Source organism: Symphalangus syndactylus, chromosome 10 (genome assembly GCF_028878055.3).
Source record: "Symphalangus syndactylus isolate Jambi chromosome 10, NHGRI_mSymSyn1-v2.1_pri, whole genome shotgun sequence".
NCBI lineage: Eukaryota > Metazoa > Chordata > Mammalia > Primates > Hylobatidae > Symphalangus > Symphalangus syndactylus.
Window position 1 is genome coordinate 77,210,483 of NC_072432.2, and position 21,072 is coordinate 77,231,554.

General features: G+C 33.2%; 1 protein-coding gene across 23 annotated transcripts in view; it reads right to left on the reverse strand.

The window, feature by feature from the left end:
- Positions 1-9,435: 9,435 nt before the first annotated feature.
- The window catches only part of ADGRL3 (adhesion G protein-coupled receptor L3), an 873,224-nt gene continuing 861,587 nt past the window's right edge, over positions 9,436-21,072 (reverse strand). For 12 of the 23 annotated variants that reach the window (XM_055297496.2, XM_055297489.2, XM_055297484.2 and 9 more), the window contains one exon: positions 9,436-17,659. In XM_055297496.2, coding sequence (XP_055153471.1) covers positions 16,860-17,659 — 800 coding nt within the window. In that variant the 3' untranslated portion in view covers positions 9,436-16,859. Of the gene's footprint in view, positions 17,660-19,556; positions 19,609-21,072 lie in introns of all 23 variants that reach the window. The other 11 variants (XM_055297519.2, XM_055297517.2, XM_055297518.2 and 8 more) reach the window with 3 other exon arrangements.

A 21,072-nucleotide genomic window follows, 5' to 3' on the forward strand; every position in this document is an offset into this window, starting at 1 on the left:
GATTCAATTCCACAATTCCAAAATAAATCCAGACTTAAATCTAGCAAATCTTCAATCAAGCATTAGCATTCACTTGAACTTTTTTAACTTGATAAAATTTAATCTTATCTGTAATTGAATCACAATTAGGTTTTAATTATTCTAATTAAAGATTTGTATCATTTTCTTATGATAGTCTCCTCTGTAGCTTGTTTTAAATTAAATCTACTGAAAATAACAAGTAATTCTTCTGATGTATGTCCAAGTCACTGAGTCTCAGATTTGGAACATTTCAAACTATTTTTTTAATGAGACCACTCAATAGGTTTTTATTTTTGTGTAGGTTTTAATATTTCTGGAAATGCTTCAAGAGAAAAATCAAATTTTAGCAGCACATCTTCTTTTTGTTTACTTATAAAACCTCAGACCACTTAGAATAAAACTGAGAATCCCAACAAATAAAACACAACTCTATGTACAGATGGATCATTGAGCAGAAGAGGCAGAATTGTAATTGCTCTTAACTTCTGCATTCTTTTGGTAGTTGGAAATCCTATGGCATTATACAAGGAATTGTATCTTCTCCTTGACTCAAAGAATGTGCATCCCCCAGTGAATATTGCATACATACTCCTCTTAGAGTCTCTGTGAAATTGGAAAGAAAAATTCTAGGACTCCTTTTTGTCTGCTAGAATTGTGTGTATATATACACACACATACACAGCACTCATCCTACACTGCTTAAGTGTTGCTCCTGGGGAATGAACCCCCTGTGCTTTTGGCTTGCCCCAGACGTGAGTCTGAAGCCCTCTGGCAAAAAGACTCAGAAGCTGGAGACTGGAAGTCACTGAGATGATGGAAAATAAATCCCAAAACATGTCTGGTCCTGGATTTATCTTCTCCTACCTCAAAGCGCACTGCGTGTGCAAATATTGCGGTCTAGTAGAAGTTACTCTGAGTTGAGAGAGAAGATAGTTGGGTCTTAGTTCTGATTCTGCTGTGTGAGTAAGCCAGGTCCTCCATTTCCCTGGGCCTATTGTCCCATAGTTCTGGAGGCTGGGAAGTCCTAGGTCAAGGAGACTGTAATCTGGTGAGGGCCTTCTTTTTGTCTTTCCGACTGTCACATTTGTCCTTCTTTGCTGCTGTTGGTGACTGTGCTCCACAGAGAACAATCTTCCTTTCTCATCCTTGTTGTGAATATATACATATATATATATATTTTTTTTTATATTTTTTACTTCTTTCTTTTCCAATAGCTGAGTGTGTTTGTGTTTGTGAGTGTGTGTGTTGTGTGATAAGATCAGTAATCCATATTCAAATAAGATGCTTAGGTGCAAAGTATGCCTTGGGGAAAGTTCCCCCAGTTTTATATGAAAGATTGTTTCAAACTGAAAGAAGAATCCTTTTGAGTGTAACAGTTCTTTTATTTAGATGTATATATTGTGGTGGTGTGTATCCCTCAGCTATAAGCCTTCGGACTTGGTGAGAGTAAAAGTCTTTCTGAATATCTCTTGCTAATCCTGGATTAAACCTAATAGCATTTTTATTTCTATCCTATTTTGAGAAAGAGTTTTCATCAAAACCAATTTAATTATCTTTTCAAGGACATATAAGTGTTTAGAAAAAGTAGTATTTCTGTATTTGAAAATTTCGAAGTTACAGAGCGAAATTCAATGCTTTGTTATGAAAATGAGAAGAGTAAATAGAAGAGCTAAACTTTTTCTGATTTCCTAATGTTTACAATCAAGGCCTATTAAGGATAGCACAGAAATTAATTGCAACCAATAGAAATGTGCAGCTTTGTAATATTGATTGAATTGTGACTTTAACTTTTGCTTCTTATTAGCATTACACTGATGAAATGGAAATGGAATTGAGTAAAGATAAACAGTGAATCTCAGTCAGATATGAAGCACGATTTAGATATGAAAGAATGAAGTTCATGAAGTTCATGCCTCACACAGACTTGACAAGCTATAGTATTGTAAGAACTGGTGCTAATACCAGTGTATCTGGTCAGCTTCCCCCTCATGCCAGCTTCTAGTAAGACTTTGCTGTTCTAGTCAAAGATATCGTCAGTAGCCTAGGGTTGACCAACCATGGTACCCAATCCTTTGGGCAAAACTGGTCCAGGGAAAGGTGAAAGAACCAAGCATGGTGAATCTGAATCCTTCCTAGCAGCTTTCTAACCAGTTTCAGGGCAGAGACCTTTCATAGTCTCATGGAGCCATTCGATTGAAATTCCAAGCTGCTTTCAAACATGCCTCTATGAAAAGAGGCTGTCCTGCTGCAATAATGACAGGTTACAATCCTTAAGTATTTATTATGTGTCAGGCACTGTTCTAAACACTTTAGTAACTCATGCTTTTAACTCTATTACCCAGCAGCCCTATGTGGTAGATTTTATTATTTTCCCAATTTCACAGAGTAGGGAGCTGGGGACACACAGGAATTTGCTCAAAATCACAAAACTAGAAAATGGAGGAAGCAGGCCTTTAACTCAGGCAGTCTAAATTCAAAGTCTGGACACTCAGCCACCATAAAATTGTGCCTTTCAGTAGAAAAAAAAATCAAGTTATTACACAGGGAGAAACAGAAAAAAGACACGGAAAAAGTCTTTAATGTGTTTATTGTCCTGGTTCTGAACCAGCTCTGGCACCAGCCAAAATCATCCCTGATGAGGTGAATCAATAAATTCCACTAATTCCATTAAAAGTACTTTTAATTCTATTAAAGCATTGGTTCTTTATTTTGTTTACTTTAAGTAAATGTGAATTATGGCTCTATTATTTAAAACCAAAGTCTCCTGAAAATACCTAGTAAGAAAGCAGAAACTAGACCACATATGAAACAGATGTATCACGGTAGGAGGGTTTAGCAAGGTAAATAGAAAAAAATAACATAGGAAAATGTGCTGATTAGGAAACCCTGATCTATAATTAGCTCCACCATGAATGAGGTATGGTCTTGAATCATCAGATGTCCTCTGTAGTTCTCAGTTTACTGTCTATAAAGGAATTGGACTAAATGGTTTCAAGAGTTGTTTCAGGTCTTCAGTTCTGTGAATTTACATTATGCACAGAAAAGACAAATAGCTTAAACTGATAGGTGGAGAAGCCCAGAGAGATGAATGATAATGGCTAGAATAAAATGCAGCTGAGGGCTGAAGCAAACTGGAGCTGGGACTACTGAGAGACAGAAGGGAGACAGGAAAGAGCTAGTCGATAAGTAAATCTCTAGACCAAGTGAGACAAGGCGCTGCTGATTTATGGAACAAAGAAACATCAGATAAAATATAAATGACTTTTATGCAACATAGAAACAAAAACAGAAAAAGACTAAGGTTAAGATTAAACATAAAATGAAGACTGAGAGTAAAATTGATAGGTAGGAAAAGAGAAAAAAGATGCTGTATTGCAATGAGATTGAATACAGCTTAGTCCAAATCTTAAGGGAGACTGATTAGGGATGTGGCCAGATGCAAGTGATGATTGGATAAAGAAGAAAGCTCAAGTATATACCTCTGTGAAAAGTAATGGAAAAGAAAATCATTCTAAACTTCACTTTACATAAGTAATATAAATTAAGCATCTGGAACAAGCAGAATACATGATATAAATAATTTTTCTGCTCCCTTTAGAAAATATTATCTATCATTGCATAACCAAAGTAGCTATCATCAAAAAAAAAAAAAAAGGTTTAGGGCTCCAAACTTTTCTAAAATATGTGTGTCAGTTATTTGTGTTAACAACTTGTATATCAGAGATGTCACATAAATTGCACATGAGTTGATCATTTTCACCTGTGGTTCTTTTCTCTGTCACAGCAGACATAAATAATCCATTAAGGCATTCTTTCTTACTAATACCGTAGAAAACGTTTGAGGACAGTGCTCCAAACAGACATTACCAGTTGATCGGGCGTTGTCACTACAGTCAAAAATCATTTGCCATCCCATCACATTATCCACGAAAGTTATGTGTTAATTGGTTTAGGCAATTTAGATGTATAATTCTATGTGTTATTCCAAAAATTGAAGGAGAATACTGGTGGGTGTGAGAATGAAACAAAAATGATTTTTCTATCTAATGAATTGTTCTTCTCTTCCATGCAGTCCTCCATACTATTCCTGTCTAGAGAACCTTTTAGAAATCACTATCAATTATTTACTGAAACTTAAAAAGAAGAATATGAATTGGGTGGCCCACAAAAGCTAAATACAACACTTAAAGTCATATTGAAGAAACAATAATTATTATTTATTATGAATAAAAAATGACAATCCTTCAGCTTATAGCTTTATTCTATGGAATTATAATCAACTCAGTTTTACAAAGAGTAGGTTTTTGATAGTTGTCACACTGTGCTAAATGCCATGTAGACATATGGTCTAATGATTGTTAAATTTTCCAGAAAAACTTGAAGATGCTTTTGTTCCATGTAAATAGTTCCTGATATGTGTCTGTGATTCTGCCTGATTTAAAATTAATAACTGACCTCTTTCTACGGTGATAATATTCATAATCCCCCCAAATAATGATTGAAACACAGATATTTTTAATAAGAATGTTTATTCTGTGAATTAAATCATGAAAAAGATGATTTAATAAGCCAGTTGATTTGTACTTGAATAATATACTATCCCTAAACCATATTTAGGGAATTAGCTGCATTCATCTGGGGACAAGAAATTTTCTATTTTGAATTTCCTTATTCATCTTTCTTTCTTGCTTTAAAAAGTAAGAAATATTTAAAACATTGTTTTTAAATCTTTTAAGAATATTTAAACATGATTAATGCAAATACCCAATATGTATTAAGCAATTAACTCTGTGATTTTCAGCCCCAACTGCACATTGAATCATTGGTGAGCTTTTAGAATTTACTTACACTTGAGAACCACCCCCGGATATTTTGATTTAATTAGTGTGGTGTGAGGCCTGGCCTTTTTTTTTTTTTTTTTTTTTTTTTTTAATGTGCTCTAGTTATTCTAAGGCAGGGAAGGCTGGGAAAATACAAAACTAACTACTCTATTGACCTTCACAATATTTGAAAATAGCAAGATAAGTTTAATCAAGGTCTTTTCAAAATAAGTGACTAAAATATAACACTGAATTATTGTATTTTTCATAGGGTCAGTAATTAGCCTTGACTCTGTCTTCTTGGATATTATTCCAATTTTAAAAGCCGAATAATGTCATTATTTATTTTTAATCTTTTAGGCAATGTACATAGGTTACCAACTGCAAAAAAATTCTATTAATTAAATAATTTTAGATTATAGAGACAAAGCCTAATAAATCATGAAAATTTGTTAAATGAAAATTTAAACTAAAGACTAAGCTAGGGCTGAAAAACTACCTATTGGGTACTCTGCTCATTATATGGGTCATGGGACCATTCTTACCCCAAACCTCAGCATCACAAAGTCTACCCATGTAACAAGTCTGCACATGTAACCCCCTGAATCTAAAATAAAAGTTGGCGGGCACCAGTAATCCCAGCTACTCAGAGAGGCTGAGGCAGGAGAATGGCGTGAACCCAGGAGGCGGAGCTTGCAGTGAGCTGACATCTCGCCACTGCACTCCAGCACGCCAGCCTGGGTGACAGAGCGAGACTCTGTCTCAAAAAAAAAAAAAAAAAAAAAAAGTTTTTATGCATTTTTCCAGTTTGTCTATTTCTTCTTACTGTATTATTCTGCATTAATGGAAATTAATGGAATTCTGTTTTCTTCAGTTACTGTGGAATGATAGAATTAACAATGCGCTAAAGCCTTTCTAAGATGTGAGAAATTACCAGCTTTAAGAGGCATAAAGGGTAAGACAAGGGGAATTATATTTGAGTACACCTTATCTTTTCTTCCCAATATTTAAAATTCATTGTTAATTTTTGGAATATGGGCTTGATTGGTGGAATTAAGGCTGTATACTAAATATCAAATACAAATTCTTTACATCTTATGGTAAGCAAAGCATGAATATCAATATCAAAATAAAATATTTTAGTGAAATTTTTTTCTAAATTGGAAACATAAAGAGAATTAATATCTTGGAAATTCAGTATGAGTCTTGCTTTCAAATAATTTTGATTATCTGAAAGACCATGTTCATTATAAGAATTATCTAATTCATAATTAGACATTTTTCTTTAATGCAATGATGTGTTTTGACGTTAATACACTTAACACACAATCACTAATCTGGACAAGATCTTTTATTTCAATGTATACATAAAATCTTCAGAGCAGTTAACATCCTTGAAGCTCTTGGATACAACATTTATATTTTCTACTCCCGTTAATGGCAGTAAATCCTGAATAAAGTGTCTCAGAGGTAAACAGAGAAAACAAGTTCACTTTTATCTTATGAGATATTTTAATCAAAGAAGATTATTTGCTAGCAATAAACTTTTTTAGTATTATAATGAAACAAAAACTGTAATTGATTTTTTTAAAGTATTTATAAAACTCAAAATGATATTGCTTCCTGGACATTCTTTAATTTTTCACTTTTTGTCATACTTATCTATGTGATTATTCTACACTTTACACAAAGAGAAGATCAGCAAGTATCTCCAATTTCAACAGTCAGATTGTTTCACATGCTAAAAACGTTAGTTATCTCTAATAGCTATTTCCATCATGTCTTAGATAAGTGTTTATGAGGAAAATAACACCTAGCTAAGATCTTTTTTCATAATAAGAAATTACTTCATGTATATGTGTATATTTTACATATATATGCAATTATATATATGCAGTTACACACAGACATATGCATAAACACATGACACACACACACATATATAAACACATATATACATACACACACACGTGTGTGTGTGTGTGTGTGTGTATCGTTTTCCCATCACATTTTTCACCTAACATGCTGGACTAAAAGAGCTGTGGCTTTAGCTTCAGTACCGTTGTAACCATTACCAGCTTTGAGAATACGCTGTATTTATTTCCAAAAATCAAAACATATATATCTTTTGGTAAAATTGAGCAACATCTAGACACGTTTTTCTCCTTTCCTGTAATATATTCCCTAGTACCTAAAAATAACCACTTAGAGGGAATCATAAACCTCATCACAGGCATATGGAAGACATGGAGAAAGCCCAAGTGGCCTGATACTAGCTGGAAGAGCCATAGAGGCGTCACTGAGCACTTGTTTCAAATGCACAACTTCAGACCCCTCACCCCCAAAGACTGACAAAAATCAAAATGTGCATTTTAACATGATTTTCATTTCATTGATTTGCAGGTATCTCTGCAGGTATTTGCAGGTAGTCTCCTTTTCCCTCCACTTGTTGCAGCCAGATAGATACTTAATATTAGAAGATAGGCAGCTATATTAAAATATAGAGATTCTATGGTTAGGGCAGAATTCTTAGGGCAGTATTCGTCTCAATTTTTCTTTCTCCACCTAAAGATTAGGAGCAGAAATTTAGTGGGGATACTTTAAAAATATTCTTTTATCATGAGTTATAAAGCCAGTTAATACCTGTATTGGAAGAGTCACACCTCCAGTATTTCATGAACATAAAATATACAGAAAAAAACTCAATAGTAACAAGAATATTTTGAGAGGTGTTTCACAAACTGTGTTTCATGGATCAATAGGTTCGCAATGTATTGCTCTTCAGATTCCTTGAGGATTTCAGGTGCAAACAATCTTAGTAAACAACACAATATATACTCCTCTTGGAGTTTTGCAGTGCAGTCTCTCAAATTCTACAGTTTAAAAATCTGTGTTGTGTTTTGTTTCACATCTCCCAAATGTATTTAAACTTAGAACCATCCTTTTTTTTTTTTTTTTTTTTTTTTTTTTTTTGAGACAGAGTTTCGCTCTCGTTGCCCAAGCTGGAGTGCAATGCCATCTCTTTTTATCAGGTGCAAACTGCTGAATATAGACTGAAAAATGATGCGTTATCACGTTGGAAATACAGTTGTTAAAACTGTTGTGTAAAGATGAAATTTTGAAAAATTGTGTACATAAACTTTTAATTATTATACATGCCATAACAATCGAATGAGCCAGCCATATATATTAAAGTGGAACTTTAACTAGAATTTGATTTAAGAAACAGATTACTATTATCTAACCATCATTAGGGGTGAGAGGACTAATAGAATCAACAAGACACCAACAAAATTTATTTAGTATTAACCCAGAATCTGTTTAAGAATTTTCTGGATGAGAATTTTATGTGTGCCTGGTACACTATGCATATATGTATATCACAGACAAAATGCTGTATTTAGGTATTTAGAGATGAGAAACCCTATTCTTAGAGAAGTTAATTTGCTGAAACTTACAGAATAAGTGACAGAACCAGAATTCAAAAATCAGTCCTCTCTTCTCTCTCAATAGATAGATGGATAAGTAGAAATAGATATATTGATCTCTCTTTCTCTCTTTATATGTACATATTATATTTATAGATATATTAAATACCTTATAAAATGGGTTCACATAAACTTTGAGTTCCACGTTATTGCAACATTTCCTTGAATGCTGTTTCCTCCCCTTATTTAAATAAAAAGGGTTTGGTTCATTTCTTTTCAACTAATCATTTAGTTGATGCAGTATAAAATGATTAATAAATAAATAGACTGAGAGATTTTGGTTCAAAATACACTAGCTCTGTGACTGTGAGATCTGAGTTTCAGTTTCCTCCACAAAAGGAGTACACAGTAATATGTTCCATTTTGTCATATTATTGGGAAGATGAAATGAGGCTATGTAAAGTACCAGGCATACACTAGGCACTCAGGAGCTGCTGATTCTCTTCCATTTCCTTTGCAGAATATTTCTTATGGAAATGCATTTTCAATATTATAAAAAAGTGGCTTCTGAATTCGATTTATCCAGCTGATATTTGCGCTCATTCAACCAACACTCAGAGTTAGGAAGCTAAATAATCAGAATCCGTGACACTACAGGATAATGATTATATGACATCTATCTTTGTGATCCAAAATATTTACTAATATGTATATACTACTTTTTATTCAAAAGAAGAATGACACGTCACAATGCATAGCTCTAAAGTCTTATTCGGACCAGAGGTTCGTTGGTGACTGACTGTCCTACTCCCTCGTTTGAGATGAGGAAAAATAAGACCAGGCAGTAGATGTAAGACTAAATTTGATTATATCTCATTAATGGCACATTTTAAGGTCAAACAGTGAATTCTTAATTTAACTTTTTATCCTTCTGGGAAAGAAAAATTGCCTTATATACACCTCTAGTGGCAGCAGTTCTCTGAAAACAAAGGTTAAACAGGTCTTACATTATATTTCCAATGCATGAAGGGGAGGGTGGCAGGGTGTGAGGTAGTGGACATAGGAAATATATTAGGAGCCCATGTTTCAGTTAATATCCGGAAATTTGAAACACTATCCCAAAATCAAAGTTTGGTAATACCATATAATAACAGTAACTACATCACTTCTTGTTTACTGATATTTTTATTGAGGTTTGTAGCTCATGACTTTACATGTGATTGTACAGAGCATTTAAGGAAAAAAAAAGATGTAAAGGTTGTACAAGGGAAATATCCAATAGCTTGAAATCTGGTAGGTGTATATGAAAAGAATAATGCCACGTGTAAATATATGAGAATCCTAAGAGACCAAGCCACAGTAGCTATATTCTTGCTTCTAAAAAGTGACTTTCTTATCAACAAGGAATAACACAATTAGTTGTTAGTTTTAAAGATAAACTATTGTTTTTTAGAGAGACATATTTTGAATTAGATTTAATGCTCGGCAAGGGGGAAAGCAGCATGGAAAAACTTCCAAGTTATCCATCCGCTTCCAATGCATTCGCAGGAATCAAATGAAGGCAAATCAACCTGACTCTACAAATCTTGATTTTCTAGTTCACAGGCAAAGGTCAGCGTTAAAATATACAAACAAGTGATACTTTATAAATGAACACATTCTGATTGTCTATAGTTGTTTCAAGACATATCAGCTTTTATTACTTAGGGTGATGAAGGAAATCTTTATTCTCAAATGTGACATGAAAACCAAATTTAAATGTTTTTTCTCATTTTTATTGATTCAAATGTCATTCAATATGTAAACCAGTTTGACAACTTGAAATTCAGGGCATTAGAAAATACTCCAGAGGACTAGGCACTGATTAGCCTAAGAATATACTCTGTCCTGGTCACTGTGTCCTGAGTTCCAACCCCAAAGACCTCTACCTACTGTTAAAGCATTGAAGATACGGGCTTAACTTTGTCAAACATCTTTTGATAACAATCAATATATTTCATTTTGAAGTCAGGATCATTTTGCCTGTTTTACATTCAGAAGAAACAGAGGAATTTTTAAACTTTAAAAAGCTATTTTAGGTCTCGGTTTTAAACATATTTCCTCGCCAATGTAGCAAGAAATTTTGTAGTCTTGGATCATTGAGACAAACTTAACTCCTTTAAGATTTAAAATCCTCTGATTCTGGACTAATTGTAAATCTTTTGTAACCTCATCTATAGTGGAGCATCGTCATTTAAAAATTATTCAATCTGAAAGGCAATGTTGAAATTAAATAGAAGTCTGCTTTACTTTCCTCTTCTTTCAAACGCTTTCCTTTAGTATTCTAGAATGAAAGGTGCATTTGGAATACTTTTAGATACATTTGGATTATGGAGTACTTTGATAACCCACCATGTACAGCTGTATGTATAATTTTATGAATTGACTACAATAATTAAAGGCAGGGAACTTGAGAGTAATATTTGTAGCAGAGTGGTTATTTGTTCAGTCTCAATATAATATTCATATATATAATAATAAATTATTCTATAGTATGAATATTGCTTGGTTATGAATTATTTTGTACAATGTACATAATTCTAATATAATATTAATTTCATATGTATTAGAAAGATTCATAATAGAGCTCTAAAAGGTACAAAGCTACTAAAAGCATTAACTCTGTTGGTGTTCAATAGAGTCAGCAGATTAGAGAGTGAAGATGAATTGCGACAAAATACTTATATTTAAGAAACATTTATAAATATTGATGTTTCCTTGAAACAAGGTATAGCTAGATAAGAAATATCTCGAGTGTTTAAAGTATTTAATATTTCCTGTGGAATTAGCCGAATGAAATCAGAATATAGGAAACTCCAATTTTACTTTTTGGAATACACTGGTAACATTTGGTATAGTGTATGAGATTTTTATCATTACAAACGACTTTATTATTCTTTCCTGGAAAACTTTTCTCTGTAACTCTAGTTTAGGTCCTGCCACCTTACCATAAGTTTGCTAACTTGTTTGGTTTCTGCTCTTCCGTTGTTCATATTGTGGTTGAAGAAACTTGTTTATCCCAATAGAGGTTTGTTCATGTCTAGTCTTTCTTGATTTCTTCACATAAATCAAAGTTCTCTCACAAGCCTTCTTAAAAATTAGTTTGCATTTACCTTTGAAATACTCTAACGGGACACAAATTATCAAATGAGAACAATGCTCTTGACATACTATTAAGAGAAAAAGAAACATCAAAACTTAGCTGAAATCAAGACATTTGAATAGTAACTTACAGGTGCTAGATGTGAAAGAAGTGCTGGCTTTTAAATTTTTTTTTAAATAAAGAAGGAATAGCAATATCTTTCAATGAGATTATGCAAAACTATATTAACTACCTGTTTTATTGCAGAAATCACAAAGTTTTAAATATCGTAAACAAGCTATTTATTCTGCAGGCTGTAAATAAATGGAATCAGAGTGTGTGAGTATGTGTACAGGTGAAAGTTTCCCTTTTAAACCAAAGAGAGTGTAATCAGTGTTAATCAGTAAATAGGAAAATTTCTTCTTATGGCCTAATCAGAAAAGAAGCAACTACCAACACATTTAAGTTCTGCTAGCCTACAAATGAAAATTTAGTTGTTCAATATTTTTAAGATGTTATAAAGAACGTATTTGCTGATTACAAAATTAAATTTAATGTTGGGATCCATTGAATATATTTTATGAGCTCAAAAAAGCTTCTTATGTAAAATCCATTTGCACAAAAATGCTTCCATAAGCTGTTGTGCAATGTTGCTGCTTTGCTTTTGTGCCTCCATCTTCGTCATTTAATGATGTGCAGAAATCTAACATAAGCTGTCTTGAAAACATTACTTAGAAATGCATAGTAATTGTTTATGTGGTAAGTTAAAATTATGAATTACTAAAAATGAACTAATTAAATTTTAACACCTTGGTCTACAATATACTGGGAACTTCATATATATTGTTATCTCAAAAATTTTCTTAGAAAAGAAAGGATATTCATGCCAATATCTTCAGATTTGCTCAAAGCTAAATAGTTAGACTTTGGGTTTTTGTTTTTTACACTCTCTAAATCTGAACTGACATGCATTACAGTTTCGTAGTGTTGGTTTTTTTCCCTCTGCAATACATCACAGGCCAAGAGCTGTGGCTCAGACCTGTAATCATGGCTACTCAGGAGGCTGAGACAATAGGATCACTTGAGCCCAGGAGTCTGAGGCTGCAGTGAGCTGGGATTGTGCCACTGCCCTTCAGTCTTTGTGACAGAGCAAGACCCCATCTCTTTAAACCAACAACAAAAAAATTCAAGCAGTAGCACTTCGGTACAGTACTGATAGACAACTTCTAAAAACTAATTGTTTTTTCATTATTAGGGGATGATATAGATTAGTCTGGAGTTGATCTTTAGAAAACTCATAAACTATTTTTCCTCTCCCTTTTGATCTTTACAGTAGTGTAGAAAGTCAGTCGAAATTTTTAATGTCATTCCTTAAAAAAAGCAAGTTAGTCAACAACATTTCAACATGTGTTGGGGGTCCAGGGAAGCTGAAGACAATGCCTAAAATTAAATATGCAGGTCCTTTATAAATGTTACTAATTCCCTTATATGCTTATATTATGAAAAGTCTTGTCATACCAATTAAGTTAATATTAATAAGAATCTTAAGCCTAGATCTTAAAGATCCTTTCCTTAATATGTCAACATTTTTAGTTATGATGGATATTTTAAAATACAGATGATAAACTACATCTTAATTTAGAGTCAATGTGAATTCTTTTTTAAAGGAAGTTAAGGATATTTCCCTTATCTGCTTTTTATTAATATATTTTCCTGATTATTGTTACTTCAAGATAATTGTTCTGTCAGTTCATTTTTGTTATTAGAATTATTTTAGCACAGTAATTTCAGTAATTTATTATTCAACTTCAGTGTGTTTAATTATACTATAGTGGAAACAAGAAGGGATGCCCATGAAATTTAATTCCAACCAATTTCTCCTTCACAAAATTTGGACTTTGCCACAAATATTTATCAATTAGGAACAGAGGCTGTGCAGCAATCCATCAGTTTCAGAATTAACTAAACATGAGGTCCATTCGCTAGTGTCCCTGATAAAGTATCATGTGAACTAGATTTCAAAGAGGAAAAACAACCAAGTCTAAAAATGTTATAAAAATATTATTTCAGAAGAAAGTAATCATTTGTTTGTTTCAGTGGCATAAGTTTTACTTCTAGCTGGCTAAATAAGCTGTATTATAGCTGTATAGTATATCTGTTTGATGGAAATTTACTTCTTACTGGAAATTCAGATGAACACATAAAAATATACAGATAAGCAGGTCATAAATGTCTCAGGATCTTAAAAAAATTGAGTCACAAAAGGTGGTAGAAAAAAGAAAAATTTAAAAATCATTAATTAATTCATCAATAGCTCTATAAGAAAATGTATATGAAGAAAAAGATTCAAGTTCAGGAATTCAACCCTTGCTAGTGTGAACAGGACAAAATGAATACGTTAGATATATGCAAATTTCTATTGAAATGTATGTAAAATTAGCTCCTTTATCCATTTTATTTTTTTTATTACGGTTACATAATACTTGCAGGGGAAATTTCTCTCTGTTATAATCTTTGGGATCTTAAGTCTCTCTGAAAGAATGCCATTTATGATGTATAGAGTTCAAAAATCTCACTCTTTTTTCTTGATGCAAGAGCTTGGTAGTAACTTTATATGCTGAATGTTCTTCTGCACCAGTTTGTGTATTCAAGTGATCTTTCTTCAATTTGGTCTATGTAGAGCTTGAGAGGCTACCTGCTTCAAATTTCCATATAGAAACACAAAAAGAATGGGCAGGGAGGTAGCAATGTCAGAAAATCAGCAAGCTGAATTGAGGTAGTTTCCCCATTTTTCTGTGAAACCAGCTTCTTACTGACAGAGTTGCTTTCATGTAGATTACTGTTTGACAAAACAAGCATAAGTGCTCATAATCCACAGACCACATTTGTGTTTCTGAAGTTACCATAAACACATCTAAAAAGGATTCTTTTATTCCCAAATGTATTCTATGTATCAGGTGGGTTAAAAGCCTTGGACGTGCTAATATTGCCATAGTGTGGTGTGAGAAACCCTAATTACCATTAACGCTTGTGATTCTCCTCCAACATAAAATCTGTAAACTTAAAAAGTATTCATGCCAATTGACTAAAGAAGAATGATACATAAAATGTTTTGAGGTGATGTGAAGGTTATGATGCACTCTGGCTCAGCAGAAATTTTTTTGCCACGTATTTATAAACTATATACAGATTATTGGCCATTCTCTAAACTTGATTTAAGATAGTCATTTATAGATGGATAGTGTTGTTTAGATTTTTGAAAAAGGAAACCCCGAGATAAAACACACTATAGGAGAAATTATAATTTGGCAGATTCCTTTTAGCTTTGCCCTAACAGGTGGTCTGTACTTGGACCCTGCTATAAAGGATCTGCAGTAATGAGAGATCTAGAAAGTTTCTTTGAAAGAACTTCTTTATCTTTTCCTATTTCCCTCATATATAGAATAAGAAAAAAACACAATAAAAGTCTTATTGTATCTTTATAAAATGAATATTCTCTTTGCAGCTTTTAGCAAATTGAGGGAATTTGAATTTCTAACATCAAAATGGAATGTACAAAGGAGGAAAAAATATGACTCACCCAGCCCCCAAATTTGATATTTATATCTCTGATTGAATCTGGTTTTAAAGGTAAGCATAGTGACTGCAGCTGGTTTATAGATAAGCAAACAGTAACATATATGTTAACCTGCTCAAAATCAAGTTATGCCTCTGATTTCAGCCAAAATAAACATGCCCATTCCATTTTTCTGGTTTACTTTGTCTGCAAACCTGTATGATTTTGTGCTTAGCTTATTCATCTAGGCAGATTGATTTCTTTTGCATGGCTCATTTGGGCCACAGAGGATTAGCAAAGTTTATGTATTGAAAACAGAAGGAAAGAAAGGCGAGAAAAATAAAAAGACTAATTAATCATATAGTACATACATCAATACAGTATCTTCTAAATCTCAATCAGTTGTTTATTGGTTGGCAAACAAGTTTCACTTTACAACAAATATTAGTAATGAGGTCATCCAACTTTGAGACCATACAAAATGGATCATAAATTAAAAAAAAATTATATGTGCTGCTAATTTACCTTTTGTATTCCTACATTACTCAAAATCCTGTCAAATAAATACATTTTCCTGTTAATAAACAGAAGACCTTTTTAAAAAAAATCACTTCAAAATAATTTGACCTTCCAATTCTTACGAGGGAGTGAATTTCCTCTAAAAAGTGGTAGTGCAGGTGCCCACTTGGGGATCAGACTGAGCATTCAGCACTTTAATGCCTATGGAAAACCGTTTTTCACATGCAGAAGCCCCACTAGTTCTATAGACACCTTTTGACTTCTAGAATCATAGCTAGTGTCCTGGTGATGAACTGCTTGCCAAATATGCTTTGCATTACAACAGACGTGCCCCGTAAACATAAAAGTTTGTCCTGCTCTAATTTGCAAAAAACACTGTTGGAAATATTCTGACTGCATAAAGATATATAGTGAGGGAAGGAAGTCTAATTTTATTTATTTTATTTTTTTTGTAAAAAATAATTTGTTTGCATTACTAGAAAATGATTCTTATAAAGTGATAGTTCCATTTATTTATTTTTTGCCAGGCGAAATTTTAAAGGAAAAAAAGGCAAAAAAGAAAAAAAGAAAGAAAATGAAGAAGGAGAAGAAAGGAAGGAAACTTTGCTCTCTTACTGGTAGACAAACTTGCAAGACCAGCACAAAAGAAAAAGAAAATTTCTTTTTTTTTTTTCTACTACATTAACAGGACTCAAATTCTGGAGGAACAGAAAGCAGACTATATGTGCAATGCTAGTATCTGTACATTACATAGAAATTGTTCAACTTTTTTTCTGCCATTAGTTTTATCAGTTAATACAGCAAATCATAAAATATGCATTTAGCATATAATTCTAGAATTCCCCTCCATTTCATTATTAATTTTGTTGTTTTATTTTGTTTTCCACAGCTATTCCAGCTGTGGTGAATTCAGGTTGTGAGTGACCAAAAACCCTATGTGATACAGTTTTGCTTTGCTTTTATGTTTGTGCAGCACTCCAATCTAGATGCAGCATTGTTACTAATTTCAGACAACTGTTCTGGCCTTTTAAAAAGCAGGTCCTTGTAATTTTAGTAACAGAGCATCAGAGATGTTAAAACATACACAACATAATTCAACAAGGCCACAATGAGTGCCATTTTCTTCATATCTTGTTCATTAACATAATGAAGTCTCCACCTGAAGGGGAAAGGACAAGAAAGGGTGGGGTACAGGGGAATTTTAGCAGTTATCTTTCTCCCCTGGACTGACCTAAAAATCCCATTAAAAAAAAAAAAGTCTGAGAGTTTGTGTTTGTCTTTTGAGGACAGCATAAAGATTCAGGAGTACACACATTATTACCACTGCTTATATCAACTCAGAACAGTCAACAGGGTGTTAGCAGTTTTGTTGGTTTCCATTTCTGTGTCATCTTCTATAGACTAGTGACCAAATGAGCAGGTCCTTTTGAACTTCCCTCGGGAGGGGTCCCATCTTTGTTTGGAGGAACTATAAATCCATCACTGCTGCCGCGACCTAGCTGGTAGTAAGTATGCAGCTGATGGACGTGGTTTCTGGAACCCAGGTTTGGCATGCTTTTGTAGTAAACATCTTCGGCATCACCACATTTGGCCGGTGGGGGTTCGGTCTGGGTGCTGGTGGTAACACTCTCTGTGGCGGCCACACCAGCCAGTGTCGGCATGCTGGTATAGAGAGAGTCTCTATGGGGTGACTGGAGATCTTCTGTGTGCTCGTTGGTTAGCAAAGGGAAAAAGCTCTCGCTGTGGTCTTGGGGGATCCGCCTTCTGGTATAATGGTGTGGCTGGTGGTTCTCGGTGGAGTATACTCTTGGGGGCAGCAAAGGAGCATCAGATTCCTCATGAATGAGTTCCAGGCCCAAACTCTCCTCGTGGTTAAACGAGGTGGCATCATCCAGGACAATGGCATCATCTTCCCTTCCACTGCCGAGGTTATTCACCAGCTTGTTCATCAGATTCCTGTTCTGTTCGCTGGAGCGCTCGTGGTTGTTCAGGTAGGAAGGGATATAGTTGGAAGTGAGTTCCTTCAGAATCTTTTTCTCTAGGGCGGTCTCGTTATGGTTATAGCCACGGTCTATAATTTGCACACAGTTGCTCAGGTATTCGCCACTGGCAATGCTGTAACTATTGCCATGGTTACCATTCAGTGGTAGAGTATCCATGACACTTGTATCCCTGGCATTGTTCAGAAGCCCCTCTGAAAAAGATTACAAGATACTATGACATTTATATCCAACAAGCCATAGAACACACACACAAACACAGAGGCAAAAACATTCATCGACTATGAAATATGTATAAATTGCTAGCATTTACTTTAGTATAAAATGTTTGGAGGGAAACAGAAAATACTATTAAATCTATATATGTGTATAATTGGACGAGTGATTGAAACCATATAAATGGGAAAATCATATTTAAAGTAGATCTTTAAAAGAATTTTTAAAAACCTATAAATTATCAATTTGCAATTGCCACACAAACATTGGCTGACATTATTGGAAGTATATTTGGTTATAACTTGGACAAAATAACATAAAATTTTGGTGTAGTCATTCATAGCTTTCAATTTATACACATCAAAGTCAGTTAAATAATTCATTACCTTTAATTTTACAAATTGTCTTAGCACCAAAATAGGTATAATATTAACATAATTCATGTGTGGTACTTTGAATATACTGGTCAAAAGTAAAAGCAACAAGCAGTGTCTAATAAATTGATATTTAATTTTGTAAGATTAAAAATAATCCCTTCATACAAAACCACAAAAGGATTATGTTAAATTTCTCAGAATGATGAGGTCATGAAATAATGTTTAGTCAGATAAATGGCACATCAAAAGAATTTACACCTAGGAATTTTCGAAACAAAAGTATTTGGATTTACTTCCTAATTTTTTTTTCTGCTATAAGCATTTTGGCTGTTATTGTATACTATCCCATCAGAGACTTTTTTAGGGTCATTAAGTAATAAATACTACAAAAGAATTTGTAAAGACACAGGTATCTGGTGCCTAAAAACATTGTGTCAGTATTAATGTTACCATTATATAATGAGTGATGGATTTGTGTGCATGTTAAAGTTTGGGTTTAAAAGAGGATAAACATTTTATTCTGGTAAGAAACAGCTGCAGTGAAATAAATCTGACCACATATTTCTTCAAGGTTTTTGCATTCCATTGAATGAACAGAAATACAAGAATCTATAATAGTTTCATAAATCACTTCAAATGCAACCACAAAATGAAAAAACACATTTAACCAATATTGGTAAATAAGAAAGGATGTTTATTTACAGAAATATTAATTGGAGAATTCTATTAAACTTCTTAATATATTGCTAACTTGTGAAAAATACAGCATTCATTCTATATCTGTGATGCAGTTATTTATCAAAACTCAACTAGTTCATTGCTGGTTTAAATTCTGTGTTTCAAATATGCCAATTTTTATTTGGACTCCTGATGCATACTGTGTATTCAAGTAAGACAGTTTTCAAAATTAGCAATGCATAAATTGTATTAATAAGCAGCCATCACAGACATAGGGTGAAGCGATTTATTTTCATTTTATATCTTGTAGACAAATCCACAATGTTAGGAAAAAATAAAAGTAAATGCTTCTTAAAGGGCTGTATGTGATGGGTGATAGCTTTTGCAGAAGCTGCTATGGTATGCTTGATGGCTATGGTTGGATGGCTGATGCATTGAAACACGTGTTTATTATTTCAGTTTGTCAATGCATTAGGTACGGGCTGAAACCAGCCATAGTAAAATAAAGTGGATATGTTGCACGTGACACATTTTTATGATGGAATGTACTAATAAAAATTAAAAGTTTACGAATTACTTAGCAAAAATAAATGCTTAATTTAAAAACAATTTAACTCACACACACATTACATGAAACTTAACAACTATGTTGATTATGTGACAATAAAAGAATCAGACAACAAAAGCGTCTAATCTCTATTAACATATATTTATGTAAGTCGATTCATAGGCTTTTTAGTTTTTAAATTGTGAGATGAACTGTTTTTAATAACTACATCATCTATATGTGATGCAATAAAAGTGAACTAAAAAAAATTACATTTGATATGCAATGTTTAGCTTTACTCCCATACTTGTCTCTCTGTAGGGCTCTAAACGACAGCATGAAGAAAAGGAAAGAAAAAACAACAAGTAAGCTTACAGCGACAGTAGAAGAAACATGAGTAAAAAGCAAATTGATGATATGCAGAAAAAAGAGTCAAAGGAAATAATTTCCACTGCCCCAAAATTCATGAGTCTGGGTTACATGATTTATCATAATTAAAAATACTGAAATGTTAGTCAGAAAATAAGAAATCCCCCTTAACACATGCTAATATAATGAGTCTTTAATAAGCGTTTCCATTTGTAAATTTCAAACAAATACACACTTAAGATTATCACATAAACCAAGGAAAGTAAAAATTTGAGGGCAGATCATGACTATTTTCACCAATATATTTCAATGTCACACACGTGTGTGTTTGTTAGAGTATACCTGCTTCAAGGAATGTTATTTAATTTTAAATTTTTTCAGTAAAAGTATAAATAAAATCTGAAGCTTTTATACAGAGAGAAACCAGAATTGACGACTTTCATAATGGTGTTCATTTTTTCCCGCCTTATGTATCTTCTCTTTTCCTGCACAAAAGTTATTTCTCTATTATACATATATGAATCTTTTTTATCAGTTTTAAATAAAAACTGATCAATATTGTCATTTTTGGAGCTCATATTCAAAGGTTGTGTAACTATGGAGGAAAAAAAGGTTAAATTTATTTATTATTCTGAATACAGAAAATGTGAGAGGGGAAAAACGCAACCAACAATATTAGGTTTCCTTCTGGATGGTTGCACAATTGTATGCAATCAAACATTTTGAGAGTTGATCCTTTAAAAAAACAATCCTATCAAAATTATTTTTTTTAAGGAAAAAAACCTCTTATTTTAGCCAGGTTAACAGAGCTGTTCTTGCTGATTTTGTCCACAAAAAGAGTAAAGTATCATGAAATAAAAACGAGCAAATTCACTGGGCCAGATCATTTCAAAGGGTTCTATCTTACTATAATTTAATGACAGTTTAAAGAGACAGTTTTGGTACTTTAAATGTTGATTTGCTTCTCAGCAGAAAGATCAACAACATTTTAAAATGCAGAGGAAATCTCTTTTAAAGTTTCAAAAGAACTTTGAAATAAGAATTTGAAAGGAAGGGCCAAGCCAGTATATCGAGAGATGTAAATGCTTGCAGGCTCATTATGGCTCATTCCTTAAATGAAAGCATTTTAGAACTGGAAAGCACATGAGAGATCATTGAAATTCAATTCCCACTTTTCAGAGAAGAGGAGACTGCAGCCCAGAGGGGCTGAGGCTTTATCTAACACCACCCTGCTAATATGGCAGAACTGGGATCAGAAAAACGTCTTCCAGACTTCTTCCAATTCTGTCTGCTGCAATCTCCTTCACTTCACATCTGCCTTAGGCTTTGAAAACTATCACAGAAAGTCTATTTATATACATTCTAAAATGATCTTGTATTTTTACCAACTATAATATATTCTTCACTATATTCTGTTCTA